The sequence below is a fragment of the Pestalotiopsis fici genome (genome assembly GCF_000516985.1).
Source record: "Pestalotiopsis fici W106-1 unplaced genomic scaffold PFICI_Scf_8, whole genome shotgun sequence".
Classification (NCBI taxonomy): domain Eukaryota; kingdom Fungi; phylum Ascomycota; class Sordariomycetes; order Amphisphaeriales; family Sporocadaceae; genus Pestalotiopsis; species Pestalotiopsis fici.
This window is the reverse complement of record NW_006917098.1, coordinates 2,488,982-2,506,295: the sequence shown is the minus strand read 5'-3', so window position 1 is coordinate 2,506,295 and position 17,314 is coordinate 2,488,982. Positions and strand designations below refer to the sequence as shown.

Here is a 17,314-nt window from a genome sequence, read left to right as displayed (position 1 = left end):
CTATACGTCGGGTACTATACTCGAGGAGAACTATCGAAGCTGCCGCTGTCCAGCCTATCCAGCCACTGCTAAGCTGGCTCGAACTGGCCTGTCAATAGCATCCATCCCAGGGAAATGGGACGACGCGGCCACTGTTGGGATTTGAGGAGGGGAAAAAAAAAACTGTAGGTAGGTCAGATCTCGTGCCAGCCAAGTAGCGCCCGCTGATCTGGAGATCCTCACATATGCAGCTCAGTCGTGTGGAAAGAACGCTTTGAATGATGGAATTCCCGGTTCTGTTTGTTTCCTCCGCTCTGTGCGTTGCATATGTTGGGAAAACAGGGTATATGGGGGGCTTTGACTTTGTGTTCGCGTCCTTGCCACGTGCCAGAAGCACTTCCTTATCTCAAGGAGGAGGGAAACGCGAGTAAGGGCTGCTTCTTTGAGAAGAACACTGCTATAAGGTCAATCATCATCATGGGTGAACAAAAACCCGGGTTCATGATCAAATCCGTGGCCGTCATCAAGCTGCCTATCTGGTGGCATGGCGATAATACATGGGCCAAGAAGCGCTCTTCTATTCATGAGCCTTTACAGGCGGGTCAAGGCCCAAGGGACTGGTAGTGGCACCGCCACTCAATAAGAGAAGCCCAAGCTGTCAGCCACACGTGGCTAGTCTGGCTCATTGTGCGCCAAACCGCTTGGAAGGATGAAGTCATTGCAACCTTGGTACCTCAGCTGCAAAACATCAAGAAATTGGTGCTGTTGCAACAAGTTTTGTGAGCGCAGCATTACATCTGTCCTGAGCAGCACCGCTACAGTATTTTGTAGCCACGAGACGTCACTGAGAAATAACCTCACCACCACAAACGACTATGGCATCATCCTAGCTTCTTGAAACCACTGTCTTTGCTTCATCTCGTGAACTAATCTCTTCCTATCTCTCTCTACTTCCCCCACCAACGTCTGCGAACCAAAATACCCCGCCATGCAAAACAGCGTCCTCTCGATCCCCTTTCGAAAGGGTACACAGCTGTCGCTGTCCACCGCGGTGCGACAGTACATCTCTACCAAATATGATCAACATCCCGACATGTTTCGTCAAGACCTCGAGGTCATAGACTCGTTGCGCCGCGATGCTGTCAACGTGCGCGAGGCCCACGCCAGCGGCATCAAGAAACTGCAGGCCTACGCTGCCCAGCTGGTCTGGATAAGCGGCAAGTTCCCCATCGATATAGGCGCCGATTTCACCTGGTATCCTTCGCTGGGCTATAACACCGAGCGCCCAATCGTCCTCAACAACCTCAAGTTTGAGCTTGCCAATGTCTTGTACAACCTCGCCGCTCTATACTCACAACTCGCCGTCACGAGCAACAGGGCCGACACGGAAGGTCTGAAGAATGCGGCGAGCTACTTCAACCAAGCTGCCGGAGTGCTCAAGCACGTCAAGGACGAGATTATACCCGAGCTCCGCACTGATCCTCCCGAGGACATGGACGAGCACACCCTAGAGTCCTTGCTCCAGCTCCAGTTGTCCCAGAGCCAGGAGTGCTACTGGCAAAAGGCCGCGATGGATGGCTACAAAGATGCCTCCATAGCCAAACTTGCAGCACGGGTCAGTGACCTCTATAATTTGGCTGGGGAGGCTGCTATGCGCTCAGAGGCCATTAGCAGCAGCTGGATCCACCACATGAGTGCTAAGCACCACCACTTTGCTGCCGCTGCTCAGTACCGGGCTGCATGTGACTGTTTGGAGAAGCGCAAGTACGGAGAAGAAGTTGCGAGATTGCAAGATGCAGTTGCTTGTGTGAATGAGGGCTTGAAAGAGAGCAGAGGCGGCTATCTCAACAAGGTTGTCGTAAATGACCTGAATGGTCTAAAGAGGCGTGTGGAAGAAGATCTGAAGAGAGCCGAAAAGGACAACGACCTGATCTACCTTAGTGCGTTTCGATCCCGGAGACATAAAGTCATTTCCATACTAATAAATATACAGATATGGTACCGGCCAAATCAGAACTCAAGGTCCTTGATAGGGCAAATATGGCCATTGCTCGAGTACCCCCACAGGTATCAGCGCCTATAGATCACTTGAGCGAAAAGGGAGAGTTTGGCCCAGCTCTTTTCACAAAACTCGTACCCTACTCGGTACACATTGCCGTGTCCATCTACGAGGAGCGCCGGGACCGTCTCGTGAATCAAAAGATTATTGCAGAGCTAGAGGCTTTGAACGAAAGAATTCATGAGATTCTCTCGGAACTGAATCTTCCCGGCTCAATACAAGCATTTGAAAAACCTTTGGGGCTCCCGGGCACTCTGGTTCAGCACGCTGAGGAGATCAGACAAGCGGATGCGATTAGTCGCCTGCAGCGCAGCTTTGTGGATATAGACAAGCTGCGAGCAAGCGACTTGAGCATCTTCGAGGAGGGCAAAGAGCTATTGGAAGCCGAAGAAGAGGAAGACAATCGCCTCCGACGACGGCACGGCACTGAGCGATGGAGTCGTCACGAAAGCCGCGCCGAGCCTATCCAAGGCGCAAAACTGTGGAATCAGGTCAAGGATGCAGGAACCTGGTTCGAGACCAGTGCAAGCAGCGACGCCGTCGTGCGTGAAAAGTTCTATGCTGTAGAGCCTCTGCTTGCTGTGCTTGCAGGACCTGACCGCGGCATCATGGATTTTGTCCCTTCTTCGAGGCGGACCGAGATTCCCGAAACCTTGAGACCAGCGATTGGCCGGCTAAGAAGTTCCTACAATGATGTGACACGACTTGAGAGTCGTCGCCGCCGCAAAGCTGAAGCACTCCGAGAAAAAGCCAAGAGTGATGACATTAAGACGGATATTCTGAGCGAGGCAGCACGACTCGAGCGTAACCAGAGTGTTGCCACCGCTATTGTTCCAGCACATTTCGAGGAATTCTTTGAGAAACGGCTAGATTCACTCTATGAGCCAGAATTGGAACTGGTGCAAAAGGAGGCGACAGAGCAGGAGAAACTACTCTCGGACCTGATTCGTGTGAATCGCGAGTTTGAGAGTCAGAAGAAAGTCGTCGGCGACAAGGGCAACCGGGAACGCGAACAGGCCCTGCAGAAGCTCGAAAACGCCTACTACAAGTACAAGGAGCTTGTCAGCAATGTCGAGGTCGGACGCAAATTCTACAATGACCTGAGCCGCATCGTGGGTAATTTCCGCGATGGAGCCAGGAGCTGGGTTACAGAAAGAAGGCGTGAGGCTCGCATGCTAGAGGATGAGCTGGCGATGCCGCCGCTTCATAACCTCAACCTGAACCAAAACCAGAATCAAGACCAAGCCAGCCAACAGAGCTATAATCCTGCGCAGAACCAAAGTCCTCAGCAACACACCTCATCGGCTTACTTTAGCCCTCCGCGGCAGCCTCAACAACCAGTCAGGCAATCCGTTCACAGTCCAGCGGAAGCTCAAATCCAGAGCTGGGCACCTGCCGCGGAAACTGTCGCGCCTCAACCACAACAGCCAAGAGCTAATCCAATGCAAGCCATGTGGGATCCGAGCATGGGTATCAAGTTCTCGGGATCGCCAGCAGCCAACGCTGGCGCTGGCAACAAACCTCCACAAACTGGTCCGTGGGACCCAAAGAGCGGGATTCGCTTTGGTTGAAAGATACCAGGTAGCAGCTAGACATGATGATCAGATTATGCGTTACTTGGAAAATGAGTATGGAATATCCGACTATAGAAAGATAATATGAATGACACGGCGGCTTTAGCTCCGCAAACTCCGAAAGACTGGTTGGTTATCATGACTGCAATGGATACCTACCTGCCTCGGTGTCATATTCGAAGTTTGTGGAGTTGTGAGTTGTCTGAGCGGTGATCCTCACGTCTACAATTGTATGCTATCAATTAATCTTCGTTCATATACTCTGAGACGAATCATCACTAGTCTATTATGTTTTGGTAAAGTGCTTGCAGGTGCATATATACATAGGTAGGTAATGGACTATAATGTAACCAACGGCGTTAAAGCCCGTTACTCCCGGAGCCAGGCCGGGTTTAAAATCCAACATAAATAGCCGTTTGTCCGTCCGCGGCTCCGAACGCCAAGGATTTATGGACTTGCTCCCTCAACGTCACTCGATGATCTCATCTCACAATCCTCTTTAACCTTGTATACTCTTTGTTTTACGAGTACTTTGATGACAAACAACATTACTTGGTAAACTTGTACACAAATTACTCTAGATACTTGTAATCCTATATACTATGCCAAACATTTCCAAGGTCGAAAAGGCCCTAGAGGCTGTCAACGCCAATCCAGAGGCCAAGGAGCTGGTCCTGACGTTTGGCGATAAGCAGGTCAAGCGTGGTGAATATATCGGGCGAGCAGGTAATGATCAACCCGATCACTGAGCCTTTTGTTGTCGATATAACAGAACATGCACGTTGCATCTTTGCAGCGTTTATCCTTCCAACACTTTGCCACGGGGGTGGCGTCTGGCGCAGGGTAAAGCTGACAATGTAAACAGGCGCGCAAAAGACACCATCCTTTGCGTGGTCCCAGGCCGCGCCCGGCACAACCTATATCATGCTGGCCCTCGACTTGGACGCGCCCTTTCCTTCGCTGCCCGTGCTGGGGCCCATTCTTCACGGCATCCAGCCCGGTCTGACCGTGTCGGCCGCCGCCGGCGTTGGTGGTGGCTTGACGACGAGTACCCCGCCCGTGGCTGGTTATATCGGACCAGCTCCACCACCGTGTAAGCACATGTACATTTTTTTATACTACTCCTTTTTCCTTGTCAAAACTTGTTCCGGTCTCTTTAAATGTGCGAAATCACATGATTTCTCGTGACGTATTGAATATTCTTTTTTCCCCCCCTCCTCGAATAATGTAATCATTGGGAAATAAAACTGCTAAACCCCTTTCCCTCCATCCGTATAGTGAGCGGGCCCCACCGTTATGTGTTCTTGCTCTATGAGCAGCCCAGCGGTTTTGACGCAAAGAAATTCATGCCGCAGGCCGAGGGCCAGGAATTTCCCATGATGCAGCGCATCAGGTTTGACCCGGACAAGTTTGCCAAGGAGGCTGGTCTGGGAGAAGTGCTCGCGGGTGGTTGGTTTGAGAGTAACTGAGCGGTATGGCTCTGCCTATACAATGCGTGGGGCTTTTTTTTTTCATGTCAAGTAAGGCTTCATCAAGGTGGTATATGATGATGCTCCATGTGGGATATATGTCGCGTTTCGTTTTTATCTTTAATTGTCATGATCCTACCCTTAGATGTATTCTTGTTGACTATGTCCTGCCTCATCCACACGTGTCTATGAATCGCACATGAACAATATTCCACAGCATTCATGACAGTTGAACCAGGATTCGTTCTGTATTTCTTGTGCTTCATGCTTGGTCCGATATCTCGTCAATCCACGGCAGTCTCTCAAACTAACATGATTCTGACTCTGTTCAACTATTCGCTTGGAGTGTTAATGCTGAGAACCGTAACATGGGCTTGGGGGAACTATTGAGTCGAATAATGATGCTGTATTAGACTGCGACCTGATCTCTTCCCATGAGTCATGGGATGAAGTAATATAGGAAATTGTTGCATGTTGAGCTCGAAAGAATTACGATGATCGGACGCCGCCTCACCCACAAGCGAAGTCTAGCAGACCACTCCATCTCGGTTTTCGTCTTATGACAATATGTCTGTGCCAATCATTTTTCCTCTTCAGAGACGAGAGAAATAGCGAGGATTTGTTTTTCTTCTGTGGGTGCAAGATAGCCTTGCCTCTGCAATTCAGCATGTTTACTCGATATCCTGAACTCAGTTTCCTCGTGTATTGTTGTATGATCGGGAAGCATAATGAAAATAAGATAGAATAATCACGTTTGACTCATCTTGAACGAGGCGAAATGGCAAATTGAGGATAGAAAGCGATATACCTGAGCTGAACAAGTCGATATCCTTGCCACGAGGATCAAAGTGTGTCATTGACAATAGCCAGATGACGTGAGTCTTGGCGCAAATCACGAGCAGTACCATGAAACTTCATGTGAAAGCCAGAGAAGAAAGGCATGATTGTATTCCAACTGGACTCGACAGATGCGGTCCCGAAAGAGATAAAAAATTCTACGCGGGCACGTAGGTAGCAGTCGGTAGCAGTCAGTAATGCGACCACAGCCCCTGCATCAAACAACGTGGTAAGCAAATGGGTGGCTCTGGAATGAAGCTTAAATCACCGGGACCATTGTCTTCTCCCCCCCTCCTCCTCATACAGGGGGCGATCCAACATCAGATGGCCCAGTGAGAAATCAGAAACCAGTATCTATCAGTACAATTCTAGTTTTTTCGATACGACCATCCTATTTCAGAGCACATTGCCCCTGCCTGCTAATTCCCGGAACATGGGGGCTGGAGAGTATAGAAGAAAGGGATCATGGCTATATGCATGATTTTATGTAATGGCTATCAGGCTTGTCAACGAGTCTCGTACCTTTCAGACCTCCTCCCACCCTCCAATGGCACGTACGTGGTATTCTCAATGCGGCTCCCCCCCATCTTGGCTAAATGACCTGCAGAGTACCTTGACGATGGCGCGGGATCAAAACTCGTAATGGAAATCATGCTATTCGACGCCTAAACGTGGCTCTCTTGCCATCACAACACGCAGAGAAAGATCAGCGCTGAGATGAGATGAGCCTGCCGAACGAAGCATGGCGGCCCTAATTTGGTGCAAGATAGAGAGACAACAGACCAGGGGCTCCCACGCGGGCTTTTTAACATGGGGTTGGACCAGGTCTCATGCGGCTTGGGAACTGGTGAAAATCTGTAGACTACCTTGTGACGATAGCCTCAATGATCCCAATGGCTTATGTGCTTTCCTACTTTGGACAAATGATTTGAATAGAATCTTGCCGTTGACCGAGCAGACTCGTTGTCGAACTGGTTGGTACCCCCCAATGATTGCGCGTGATACAAGGACAAGGTAAAATCTGCATCGTGAGGAAATGGCGGTCATCATAAGAGACACGCGATGATACCTACAACCAAGCTCGAGTAACGTTGCTCTTCCTAGCAGAGAAAGAGGCGGCTCCTCGCGAAAGAACTACCGCATCCATGAGTGATGAGCTTTTGCTCAAAGATAATGTGTTCAAAATCAAGTGTACATAACTCTCGAGCATCTTTGGCACAAACCTAGGCTCGCGACGAACAGTTGTAGCATAAATGTTGTGTTCTCTTGATCATAAAAGTTCCACAAGCTGGATACTGTAGGTTGCGAAAATCGGAAAGCAATCAATAAGAATACCCATTCCATTGAACATTACAGCTGCGATGTGTCAAGATTTCATGAAACTTTCTAGTCATTGGAATCACCTTGCTCAAAAGACGCCGCGCCACTCATCTATTCAACCTGGTCAGTCGGGATTCAGCTACGTAAACAAACCAGGCTAAACGCTCATGGAGTCTTACAACATCAACGCCACGGCCATTAGCCGTTGCGATCTGATCCAAGCCTTCAACATTTCATGTCCCACATGCCAAATGGGGACATGGCATAGCATCTCATTAGAAACCCTAGTTGCCTAGGATGCCAGCTCCGAGGGGAAAAAAAGGTCCATCACCATGTAGTCGTAGGATCGACGGCTTCTTTTTTTTTTTTTTGGTGGTGGCGATTCGATCAATGAACAAGGTCTTTCGCGTACCGCTTGATTCTTCACGGGGCAAACAGAGAAGCTATAATTTCGCCGTACTACTACAATACATCCAAAGTGGCAAGGCACGCCAAGCAGCTTTCAGCTTGAGAAAATTGACCCATGGAGAGAACACGCGCCGTCTCATGGAACTGGCCTACCCATGTACCTACCTACTGCTACCCATGGTGAGATGATTTTGTCTGTCATGCCGCCAGGTGACCATCCGCGTAGTGACAGCGGCAGCGGGGAATGAAAAGGGAACGAGAGAGAATAAAGAAAAAAACCCCCATGTTGCCCATCATGGGGCGGGAAACTCTTTTTGACTTTACCAGACAGCGGATAAGAGAGATTGTCAAGAAGAGGTTCTTCCTTGGGCGAATCAGTTTTCAAGACGATGGCGTGACTGTGCCTCCCAAAGACCAAATCATCCCCCCCCACACCACGCCCGCCGCTCGCACGCGACACCATGGAGCATTGCGGAAGTGATACTTGTGCTTCCGAGTTTTCTGTAAGGGGCACACACGCACACACGCACACACTCACACACACACATACATACGGCATAGAAGTGGATGCGGGTGTGTGTGTGTGTGTGTGTGTGTGTGGTATGGTCTGGATTATAATCGCCGGCCAGGCCTTACCGTGGTTGGTGTAGTAGTAGACCAAGGTTAGAAACGGGTCAGCAAGTCCCCATCGCCCCAGCCTTCCCGGTTCAAGTTCGTAGGAAGAGGATACCCAAGACCTTTTCTTGCCTACTTCTGTACATACTTGGGAGAAATTTCGCCGTAAAAGGTGGAGTTGGCATGTTGGTTTAAGCAGAAACCGAGGTGGAAGATGGATCCCGTTCAAGTCAGTTGCGGAGTCTCTCATTTCCAGTCTATAGGCATGTACTACTCTTCTCTGGTATGGGAATGAATACCGCCCATGCCTAACTTCTCCGCGGGTGCGACAACCAATGTTTGTGACGAGAATCAAAGGCACAGCACCTTGGATGAGAACGCATGAGCAATACGTCCGGAGAAGACATGTGTCAGCATGGAGTATCGCAATGTTTATCTGAATCATCAAACTATAGCTGCAGTTCCATTGGGCCAGGGGCAGAGAGAGCCGCAAGGTCTTTGGGTCTCGACCACGGGTTGATGCTCTAGTTCAAGAAGGCAGAAACTGGCATGTGCCGCCTCAAGAGCATGGGTTTCAACGAGCATCCTTATGGTCTCCCACGCTGCCGGAACTTCTGTACGTAACTAATACTAGGTCAGACAACCCTAGAGACAGACAGGGCCGCCGCAAACATGGGCGACCTCCACGCACAACCTAATATCCATCCCGTGCTAGTGACGATGGTATAGACCAGGGAGAAGAAAAAAGATGCAAAGGTAGTTGGGTGGATTTGCCGTCGATAGGTAATGTAGGATTGCTAGGGGATGAGGTAGACGGTCCGAACGGCAGGGAAGAGTAGTATTGTCGGAGGGGATGAGGCGTACTATGCACGCCCATTCAGGTCAAGTCGCCAGTACATGGCTACACTATATCTCCGGTTGTCCATTAGAGAGGGACCATTATTCATGGAGCGTCTCTTTCCAGGTTGGGACAGAAGGGCAACAACTTGCTTGTTGTGCTTGTCCATCGAACATAACCTGATCGTCGATGCACAATGGCATCCACCTCGCAAGCCTCAGCTGCAGAGCCCGGCATGTCGCCAGCAGCAAGAGATCGGCAAGGCGGCAGCGAAGCAATTACGCGAAACGAAGGAGTGGTTTTTTCCCGTACGTGCTGCTGCTGCTAGGTAGAGGAGGAACACGGCTATCAGCGATTTGGCACGACTATCGGAATAAAATGATTGGACCATTTGGACGTAAGGCCCTGGGTTGGATGGGAAAATCTTGGCCAATCCAACGATTGCGTGATCTGGACCCTTTCTGGCGTATGCGGTCCGACCCCCCCTATAGCGCCATTTGGACCGAGCAGCCCAAATCTCTTAGCCGTGACAGGACAAGGACAGGACAGGGCGCGAGGTTGGACATCCGACTCTTGAGTTGGGTGAGTCAAGCCGTGAGCTTGGCAAGGCAGTTTGAAGAGAAAATAGATAGCGTAAATCAATTTGTGTTGCTTCTTGGGTAGTGGCTCATACTCGATATGAACGAGGGCTTGACAGCTGAGTTTGAGCTTGTGTCGGGCGCGCGGGCGGTCAGTCGACCAACAGTAGCTCGCGGAGAAACTGATGTCATAGAGATTTCCAGAGCGGCAGTTGAGATCCCAATTTGAAGTGCAGCGCAGAAGCAATCATACTGTCTGGAGCGGAATGCAACGAGTCGACAACCTTTGTTGATGGTTGTCTTGGATATATTTGTAGAACTTTGCAAAACAGTGTGCAACTCTGCAAAACAAAACAAAAATAAAAAGCGAAAATCATCTGCCAGTTACGTCCTTGTCCTCCAAGGTGGGCCGCGTCTCTTCGTGATATACGTAGCCCATCAATGACATGCGATCGCGTGCCAGGCTCGAAAGGCAGCGTCCTCCAACAAACACAACCGCCCATGCGCTTCCGGTTCCTATGAACGCCGACCCAATGTGAACCCGGTTTCCCATATTCATCTTCTTGTGTAAACCCTTTAGCATCACTCGATTTCTCCTGCCTCGGACTTTGCAGACTTGTCGTCTTCAGAATCCGAGTCCTTGCCAAGCACCTTGAGCGCAGCAGCCAGTTTGGGGTCGAATTTCGATTCCTTTGCGCCTGTCTTTTCCATGACGAGGCCCCGCAACCACTTGTTCTCCGTCTCCAGGTGGGTGATGCGGTTCTTGAGCTGAGTGACTTCGTCGTTGAGCTCCTTCTCGCGCTTCTCAAGTGCTTGCTCGCGAGCCTTCTTCTTAATTCGGAAGCGGGCGCTGGCAGCCGTGTTCCGTCTGCGCTTGTCCTCCTCTGCCGCTAACCGCGACTGGTCCTCGAAGCTGATTTGGCGGCTGTGGCCGGCATCACTTGGACGCTTGGTGCCAGCCTGGGGCGGTACAGCATAGGGGCCTTGCTGCTGCGGCGCATATGCTTGAGGCTGGCCTGGTTGCAGCTGCTGCAGACTGGCTAGGCCATCTGGGAAGCTGGGCACATTGGGAGTTGCAAAAGTGCCGAAATCAAAGCTGTTGAAGTCGTCTAGAGGCATGTTGGGTCAGAACGTGTTCGTCGTCGTAACAAGTGCGCAACAGAAAGAGAACGGCGTAATTCATGCATCGAGAAGTAGGCCCGAAGCAATTCGATCGAGGATGACAACTATTCATCACCTGAAATGCAAAGACCAAGACATGAATTGGTGTTTTGGTGCCATTATGGGGCAGCGATGGGGCCGCTCCCCCAGACTTTCCAAGTCACGGGATATGGCACCATATGTCGAATTGCGCAATGGCTTGGAAGTTTGTAAGCCGCTGGCTGGGAGGCCAGGATAAGCAGGCGCTAAACGACAAGGAGCTACCCCCTCGCAACCTAACCTCGACAGGCCGCAGAAATGCAACCCATGGGAAGAGTGCCAATCAGCTGCAACCTCCTGCGTGGGAGGACAGACAGCAGAGTGGGGTAAAGCGATACTGTCGCTTTCATGGGTGTCTAAATGGGCCCTTTTTCTCATTGACGCGATATGGGATGCATCGCATGGGGGGTTTCCCCCCCATGGCTCTCTCCATATTGAGAGTTTCTGAGCGCTGGCTGAGCAGAGCTCGCCTTTGCGAGGAATTGAGGCACTAGCCCAAGAGTCATAAAAAGAATAAGATAGAGAAATTCCAACAAAGAATCTCATGGGATACTGGATTGATGACATGGGGGGAAAACAAAACGACATGATATGGTTTGGATATTGATGTTTGCGCTCGGAAGTCGGTGCATTTTGACCGAGACGCCGCGTATAGCAGAAGGAGAAGAAGAAAACAACAATACAAGAGAAACCCTTGGAGACCCTCATGACTTACCTGGTAGATTGAAGTCGAAATCACCCACTGCAGAGGTGGCTGACGCAGGTTCACGAGGAGTAGTTGTAGTAGTAGTAGCCGGAGCAGCAGCAGCAGCCGCAGCAGGAGGTGGAGCAGCCACGGCGGGCTTTGTCTCTGGCTCAGGCAATGTGAAGTCTGCTGGTGCATTGCCAGATGCCTGATCCCATTCGAAAAAGTTGGTGTTGGTAAACATGGCGAGATCCTTCTCCCAATCCTCGCTCACAGGAGAGGTATTCTGCGACGGCACCTCAACATTCAAGTCCTGGATAAAGTTGGAAAAGTTGACCTGACCACCGCGGCGGCCATTTGCTTGAGTCGATGCCATTTTGTTGTTTGGTTTGGTATGTGACTGATGAAAACCAAAGTGTTTCTTTTTTCCTCCGCCAAATTCCCGCTGTCGAGAAGAGCCCGTCGGCTTGTGCGATCGATCCTCCCAGTGTCCCTTCTTTTCGAATCCTTTGTTGCGCAGTTGGCGATAGTGATGTAGTTGGCCAAATTCCCCCCTCGGGCAGGTGTGAGAGGTTTTGTGATGGGTGGGCCCCCGCGAAAACAAAGCCGATGGTCTGCCGAAGGAAAAAAAAAAAGTGACCCAGTACCAACTAACCTAGCAGTCGTTGGTCTGTTGCTGAGGTGGTATCAATCAGACTCGTCTCTCTTAGAATAATAGAGAGACGCTTTCGATAAATGGAGAGTCTAGACAATAGGAGACTCGTTTCGCTTCCCCGGATTCTTGAGCTGCGATGGGGGGAGAAGGTCTGTTAAGATTGAGTAAGTTGAATAAAGGGAAAAAAGCAAAGGCCGAGTAAACTGCGCTGGACTTGCTGGGGATGCACCAGTTTGACCACTTGCCAGTCTTGTGAATTAGTCAGAGTGGGTGAAATCGCGTGGAGGTGTGGGGAGCAGAGCCCTGTCATTGGCTGGGCACCACTGCGCTCGCAAGATTTAGCTGCGGGCATTTTCGGTCAAATTGAGCCACTGCGTCCCTAACCTGGCACCTTAACCCGCTGCTCTGGAGGAGTCGAGTGCTGCTACGGACGGACAAAGCCAGGGAAAATACATTACCCACATCAAATCAGCAGCATGTGCCAGTGTGCGTAAACCTACCAAAAGCTGCGAGGTCCGCTTTCATTCCTATGCATCGTCGCCATCGAACGAGAACAGCCCACATGTACTAACCACATACATGGTATAGACAATCTAGATCTCTGAAGTCATTTCAATACAAACCAGAAGGCTTTCATTCAATTGCTTCCGCGGAGGCTGAGGGACTGACTACCTAGTATAAACGACTATAACTCGGACCTAAATCATAAGCACGCGCCTGGAACTACACGAAGCGGTGGTGGCTTTTTGTGTGTGACTATTGGCTTTGGGGCATGCCCTTTGGCATGTACCTAAACTCTTCTCACCCAACCTGATTCCGTAGTGGCGGCTGAGCACTCATTCCGTAGGCCGCCCGCGGAAGTGAACCTCACAAGACGCACAAGAGTAAATCGCTATGAGAATGACGTGCATAGCGAAGACGTCTTGCAGCGTCAATCACCTCCTCATCCCCCGCTCGATCCGCAGTGCAGATGAAAAAGAAGTTTGGACCAGCAGACCCAGACCAGACTCGCCAAAGTGCAGTACCAAGCAGGCGAGCCAGGGCGCACATTTTCTTGACAGTACCTAGGTTTCGCAGACAATGCCCACATCCTACGTTTATCCCGGAAATCTATGATGGCCTCATCCAAATTTTAGCTCGAGTCATTCCCACTTGTCGGATGTGTCGTACAAAGGCGCATCTGCAACCAGCCAGCCGGCACTGAACCCTTGGGACGTTGCCGATGACGGAGCCACTCATCTCTATTTGTTCTACCTTGCAAGGTGGATGCAGGGTCCAACCAAGCGACCTGGGCATGGGAGATAATCGCCGGCTTGCCATATTTGGCAACTTGACTCGATGCACAGACCAAGTTATCCAGAAGGCGGGATTGGCATTGCACAAATTCTTCTTATACAATTTTAGTGCAAAGAATTGCTAATGCAGCTGGAAGCAGGAAACCTTTATGCATACTGCTGCATAGCAGCAATACCTCGAGGGAATTTTGCTTACCTCTGTTCTGATGCTTAGTATTCTTGCTTTCAAAACCATCGGCTTTTGAACTTTTGGTGAGCATTCTCGGCTATCGTCTGAAATAACCGAACTAACAAAGACCGAGGGATTAGTTATCAGAAAATCAGCCAAAGCCCGATTGTGTTTGATGATTCGCTGGCAACATATTTTCAGAGAGCCCACGTCCGCCTAGGAAACTATAAGCCGGTCAGAATCATGGTGCCAAAGCCAGTCCATGTACGGCGAGAGACACTATATGGTGCCTTGTTCGCTGAGACCCAAGACTAATGTAACATGGCCGCCAACTGCTTCCTTTAAAACCCACCAGCTTATGTCCACACCGCCATAAACCCCAATCACGTTGTGTGACAAGGAGTTATATTGTATTGCGTGATTTCAAATCAACAGTTTCAATATGATGGATTGGTAAGCATAGTTATAGTAGTGCCTTGAGCACAGGCCTCAATCTGACTATTTTTGATCAAGTCAACTACCAGCGCCAGACGCATACCTAAGTAAGCACAAAATCTGCCGTTTTGACGGCTTTTGCTGTCCGGTAGTACAAAGTTGACAGAGATTTGCGACTAGACTTGATAATGCACTCAGCACTAATGAGAACTTGTCTTCAGCAACCGTATTAGAATAAGTCTTCCGTAGCAGACTGCCACATACTATTAGAAATCAGCAAGCATATTACGTCCGGCTCACTGACAGCCCCGAAGACTTCCATTTAGCTTGTATCAAAACGTTTCAATATACTAGAGATAGATATATCGGTTAAGCAGAAAAGATTTTTCAAATTAATATTCGCAGACCGACTTAACTTAAGGTGGAATGCTTCTTATTTTCATAGAGACCTCTAATACGTGCTGCTGAATGACTTGTATTGTTTTCTAGTTCATGCTCCCTTACTTTTAATATGCGGCTTTTAACATATAATGAATTGTTCACAGGAAACTCTTCATGGCAAGTGAATTCAGTAACAGATTAACATACAGTATATAGGCCATCGCTCTGCTGAAATACAGGCATGTATGATCCGCCTCTTGGAGCTTGATGACGAATTGCCGGATAGCCCAACTCGGTGACTAATGTATGCCACAGTTGAATTGAAAACATAAAAGCAGGTCTGCTAATTTACTATCATAAGATACAGTTGTTTGAACTCTGCATCTTGACGAGACAATGGTGAGAAGCAATATATCTTTCAAATGAGGCAACTGAAATTATTCCAGCTGACAAGCTACGACGGCAATCAAACAACCAGACACCCTGATCTCCCCCCAGCATCCCTAAATTGTGGTCACTTTTAAGCTCGAAAAATTCCTGCAAAGACGATGATGGTAACGTAGTAGGTCGGAACAGAAAAGCTCGGTGATTTCCATCTGTTTGCATAACTTTGGTGTAAATCATATTGCTTGCTTGCATATTACGTACATCTATTTTTGGAGATGGTCCAGGCCGAACGAGAGCTAGACCGCCAAGCTCACAGGCTCTTGGTGGGGTCGTTATACTCGATCAAGAAAACTGTTTGTTTACTTATACTGCTGCGATCCCACGCTTTCTACAGCCGCTGGTGATAGCAACACAACAGACACATGTGATGAACATTGACATTGTATGATTAGTCCCAGGTCTTTTTGTTGGGCTCGCGAAGAAACCTGCCCCTTGAATTGATTGAAAAGCTGCGCAACCACTCGTGCACATAAGCCCACTCCAAGCGCAGGCCAAAAGGGCCCCGCGTCGCGTCCCGTCGCGTAGGTGACTGAGCCCCATAGATTTCATCACAACACCAAAGTCGCAAAAGAGTTGCAACATACACAACCGCCATTGATGCCCTCATGATCCGACCATGCCGCGCCTTACGGTGCCGACCACAGCACGCCTCCCATCCTCTCTGCGTGTCGAGTCGTCCAACACCGCCGTCGTCAAGCTCCTGAACCGTCTCTCGCGTGCGTCGCTACTGTCGCTCGTACTCGACTGGCTCAGCGAGAACAACCAGACCCTTTGCCCGCCACTGCTCCGCCGACCTGATGACGAAGATGACGGAGAATTTGACGACGACTTCTATCCTCCCGCCACCTCCCTTGAGGAGTTGCGCTCTCTCTATGCGGGCTTGCAGGCCGCCAAGGGCAGTCGTCGCGATGTCGTGGACCGCATCGTCGACGGCGACTGGCGACACGGGCTGACACTCTACCAGCTCGCCATGGCGGATCTCCAGTATCTCAACGACCATCCGACATCACTCAAATGGTCCGCTTATAAAATAGAGCCGCTCAAGATGCCGCGGAGCGAGGAAGACGCAGAGGGTCCCGTGCGGCCTGACAAGCAGACACTCAATGTGCCTCGGTTCCACCCCTCGACATTCCTCCAGAATCTACAGGCCGAGGTCCTGCCCGACGTCAAGGCGCACTACAACTTTGACCGCCCAAGAGATCTGCCGCTCCTACTATTACGCATATTCATCCTCGAATCACCGTACAATACGGGGTTAGCCGTGTCGTCGCGCATCCCTGGCGGTGGAGGGAGCCACAACATCACACCCGCGACCAGCTTCGAGGCCTCGCGGACCATTTACATAGCCTTCCCGGACTCGTCGCCGCACATATATATTTCGCGATCGCAGAGCACGGGCGCCACGACGGCGGGCGACTCGCGCAGCCTGGGGAGGGTCGTGCTCGAGGGCATTCCCAAGGCGCTGTCGCGGCCCCGCGAGCGCTACGCCCTCCGCGCCACCAATCTCGTCTCCAAGAACCTCGCGGCCTTGCTGGCCGCCCGCGGCGCCGGCCGCACCAACGCCGCCCAGGGTGGTTGGGGCATCTACGTCGAGGACGACCAGACGACCGGCGCCTCCCCGCTCAACACGGTCCTGCCGACGCGACGGCCGCTGGCAGATGTCTCCGTTAACGAGGATAGAAGGACGCCTGCTGGCGGCGGAAAGACGCTGAAAAGAGGATTCCAGCCCGAGAAGGAGCGAAAAGACCGCGAGGCCAAGCGCAGGAAAGAAGTGGCGCAGGCTCGATTCGGCAACTCGGCAGAGATGGAAGACGAGAAGGGCGTGGAGCGCCTGGACGTGATGATCGAGGACTCACTCCCAGGACTATCAACGCGTAATGCCCGGCCAGTTGGAGGAGCAGAAGAGGAAGAAACAGGCTCGCGGCGATCGAAACGATCCAGAGGCCGGCAGAGTGACATGGATCTCGAGCTCAACAAGGAGCAGGAGGATGAAGAAGATGTCGAGGACGGGATATCAGACACAGAATCGCAGCACAAGCCGCGGATTCGTCTCACTTTCGCGGGCTCGCACGTGTTTGCTGGAATCAGAAAGCTTGTCGAGGCTGGCATCATTGATGGCGAGCGCATGCCCGGGTGGATGACCGGCGAGGAGGGAGTAACATCAGCAATCATCAGAGGCGGCAGAATCAGAGGTTATAAAGGATCCGGCATGTGAGGAACCTGTTGGAATCAACATGGCAACTGTTTATATGGGAATGACGACATTGGCGTTTGGCTGAAGAATGGGTATTGCATATATTACCAAGGACAGTTCCTTGATGCACGGAACAAAGGGAAGCATGCTTTTTAGGTGCTACATATAAAAGAAGC

General features: G+C 50.7%; 5 protein-coding genes across 5 annotated transcripts; 3 read left to right on the top strand and 2 right to left on the bottom strand.

Annotated features, from left to right (window-relative positions):
- Nucleotides 1-967: 967 nt before the first annotated feature.
- Nucleotides 968-3,609, top strand: PFICI_11426 (pH-response regulator protein palA/RIM20; the record flags this gene model as incomplete). The annotated part of the gene is made up of 2 exons (XM_007840007.1): nt 968-1,919; nt 1,973-3,609. 2 exons carry the CDS (start codon nt 968-970, stop codon nt 3,607-3,609), a joined length of 2,589 nt encoding a protein of 862 aa, XP_007838198.1.
- A 605-nt stretch (nt 3,610-4,214) lies between these two features.
- On the top strand, nt 4,215-5,081 carry PFICI_11425 (uncharacterized protein; the record flags this gene model as incomplete). Its single annotated transcript, XM_007840006.1, has 3 exons — nt 4,215-4,338; nt 4,478-4,705; nt 4,891-5,081. The coding sequence occupies 3 exons, from the start codon at nt 4,215-4,217 to the stop codon at nt 5,079-5,081; spliced, it is 543 nt and encodes a 180-aa protein (XP_007838197.1).
- Nucleotides 5,082-10,259: 5,178 nt separating this feature from the next.
- PFICI_11424 (uncharacterized protein) lies at nt 10,260-10,796 on the bottom strand (the record flags this gene model as incomplete). The annotated part of the gene is made up of 1 exon (XM_007840005.1): nt 10,260-10,796. One exon carries the CDS (start codon nt 10,794-10,796, stop codon nt 10,260-10,262), a length of 537 nt encoding a protein of 178 aa, XP_007838196.1.
- Nucleotides 10,797-11,581: 785 nt separating this feature from the next.
- PFICI_11423 (uncharacterized protein) lies at nt 11,582-11,938 on the bottom strand (the record flags this gene model as incomplete). The annotated part of the gene is made up of 1 exon (XM_007840004.1): nt 11,582-11,938. The coding sequence occupies one exon, from the start codon at nt 11,936-11,938 to the stop codon at nt 11,582-11,584; it is 357 nt and encodes a 118-aa protein (XP_007838195.1).
- A 3,622-nt stretch (nt 11,939-15,560) lies between these two features.
- Nucleotides 15,561-17,159, top strand: PFICI_11422 (uncharacterized protein; the record flags this gene model as incomplete). Its single annotated transcript, XM_007840003.1, has 1 exon — nt 15,561-17,159. One exon carries the CDS (start codon nt 15,561-15,563, stop codon nt 17,157-17,159), a length of 1,599 nt encoding a protein of 532 aa, XP_007838194.1.
- Nucleotides 17,160-17,314: the final 155 nt, after the last annotated feature.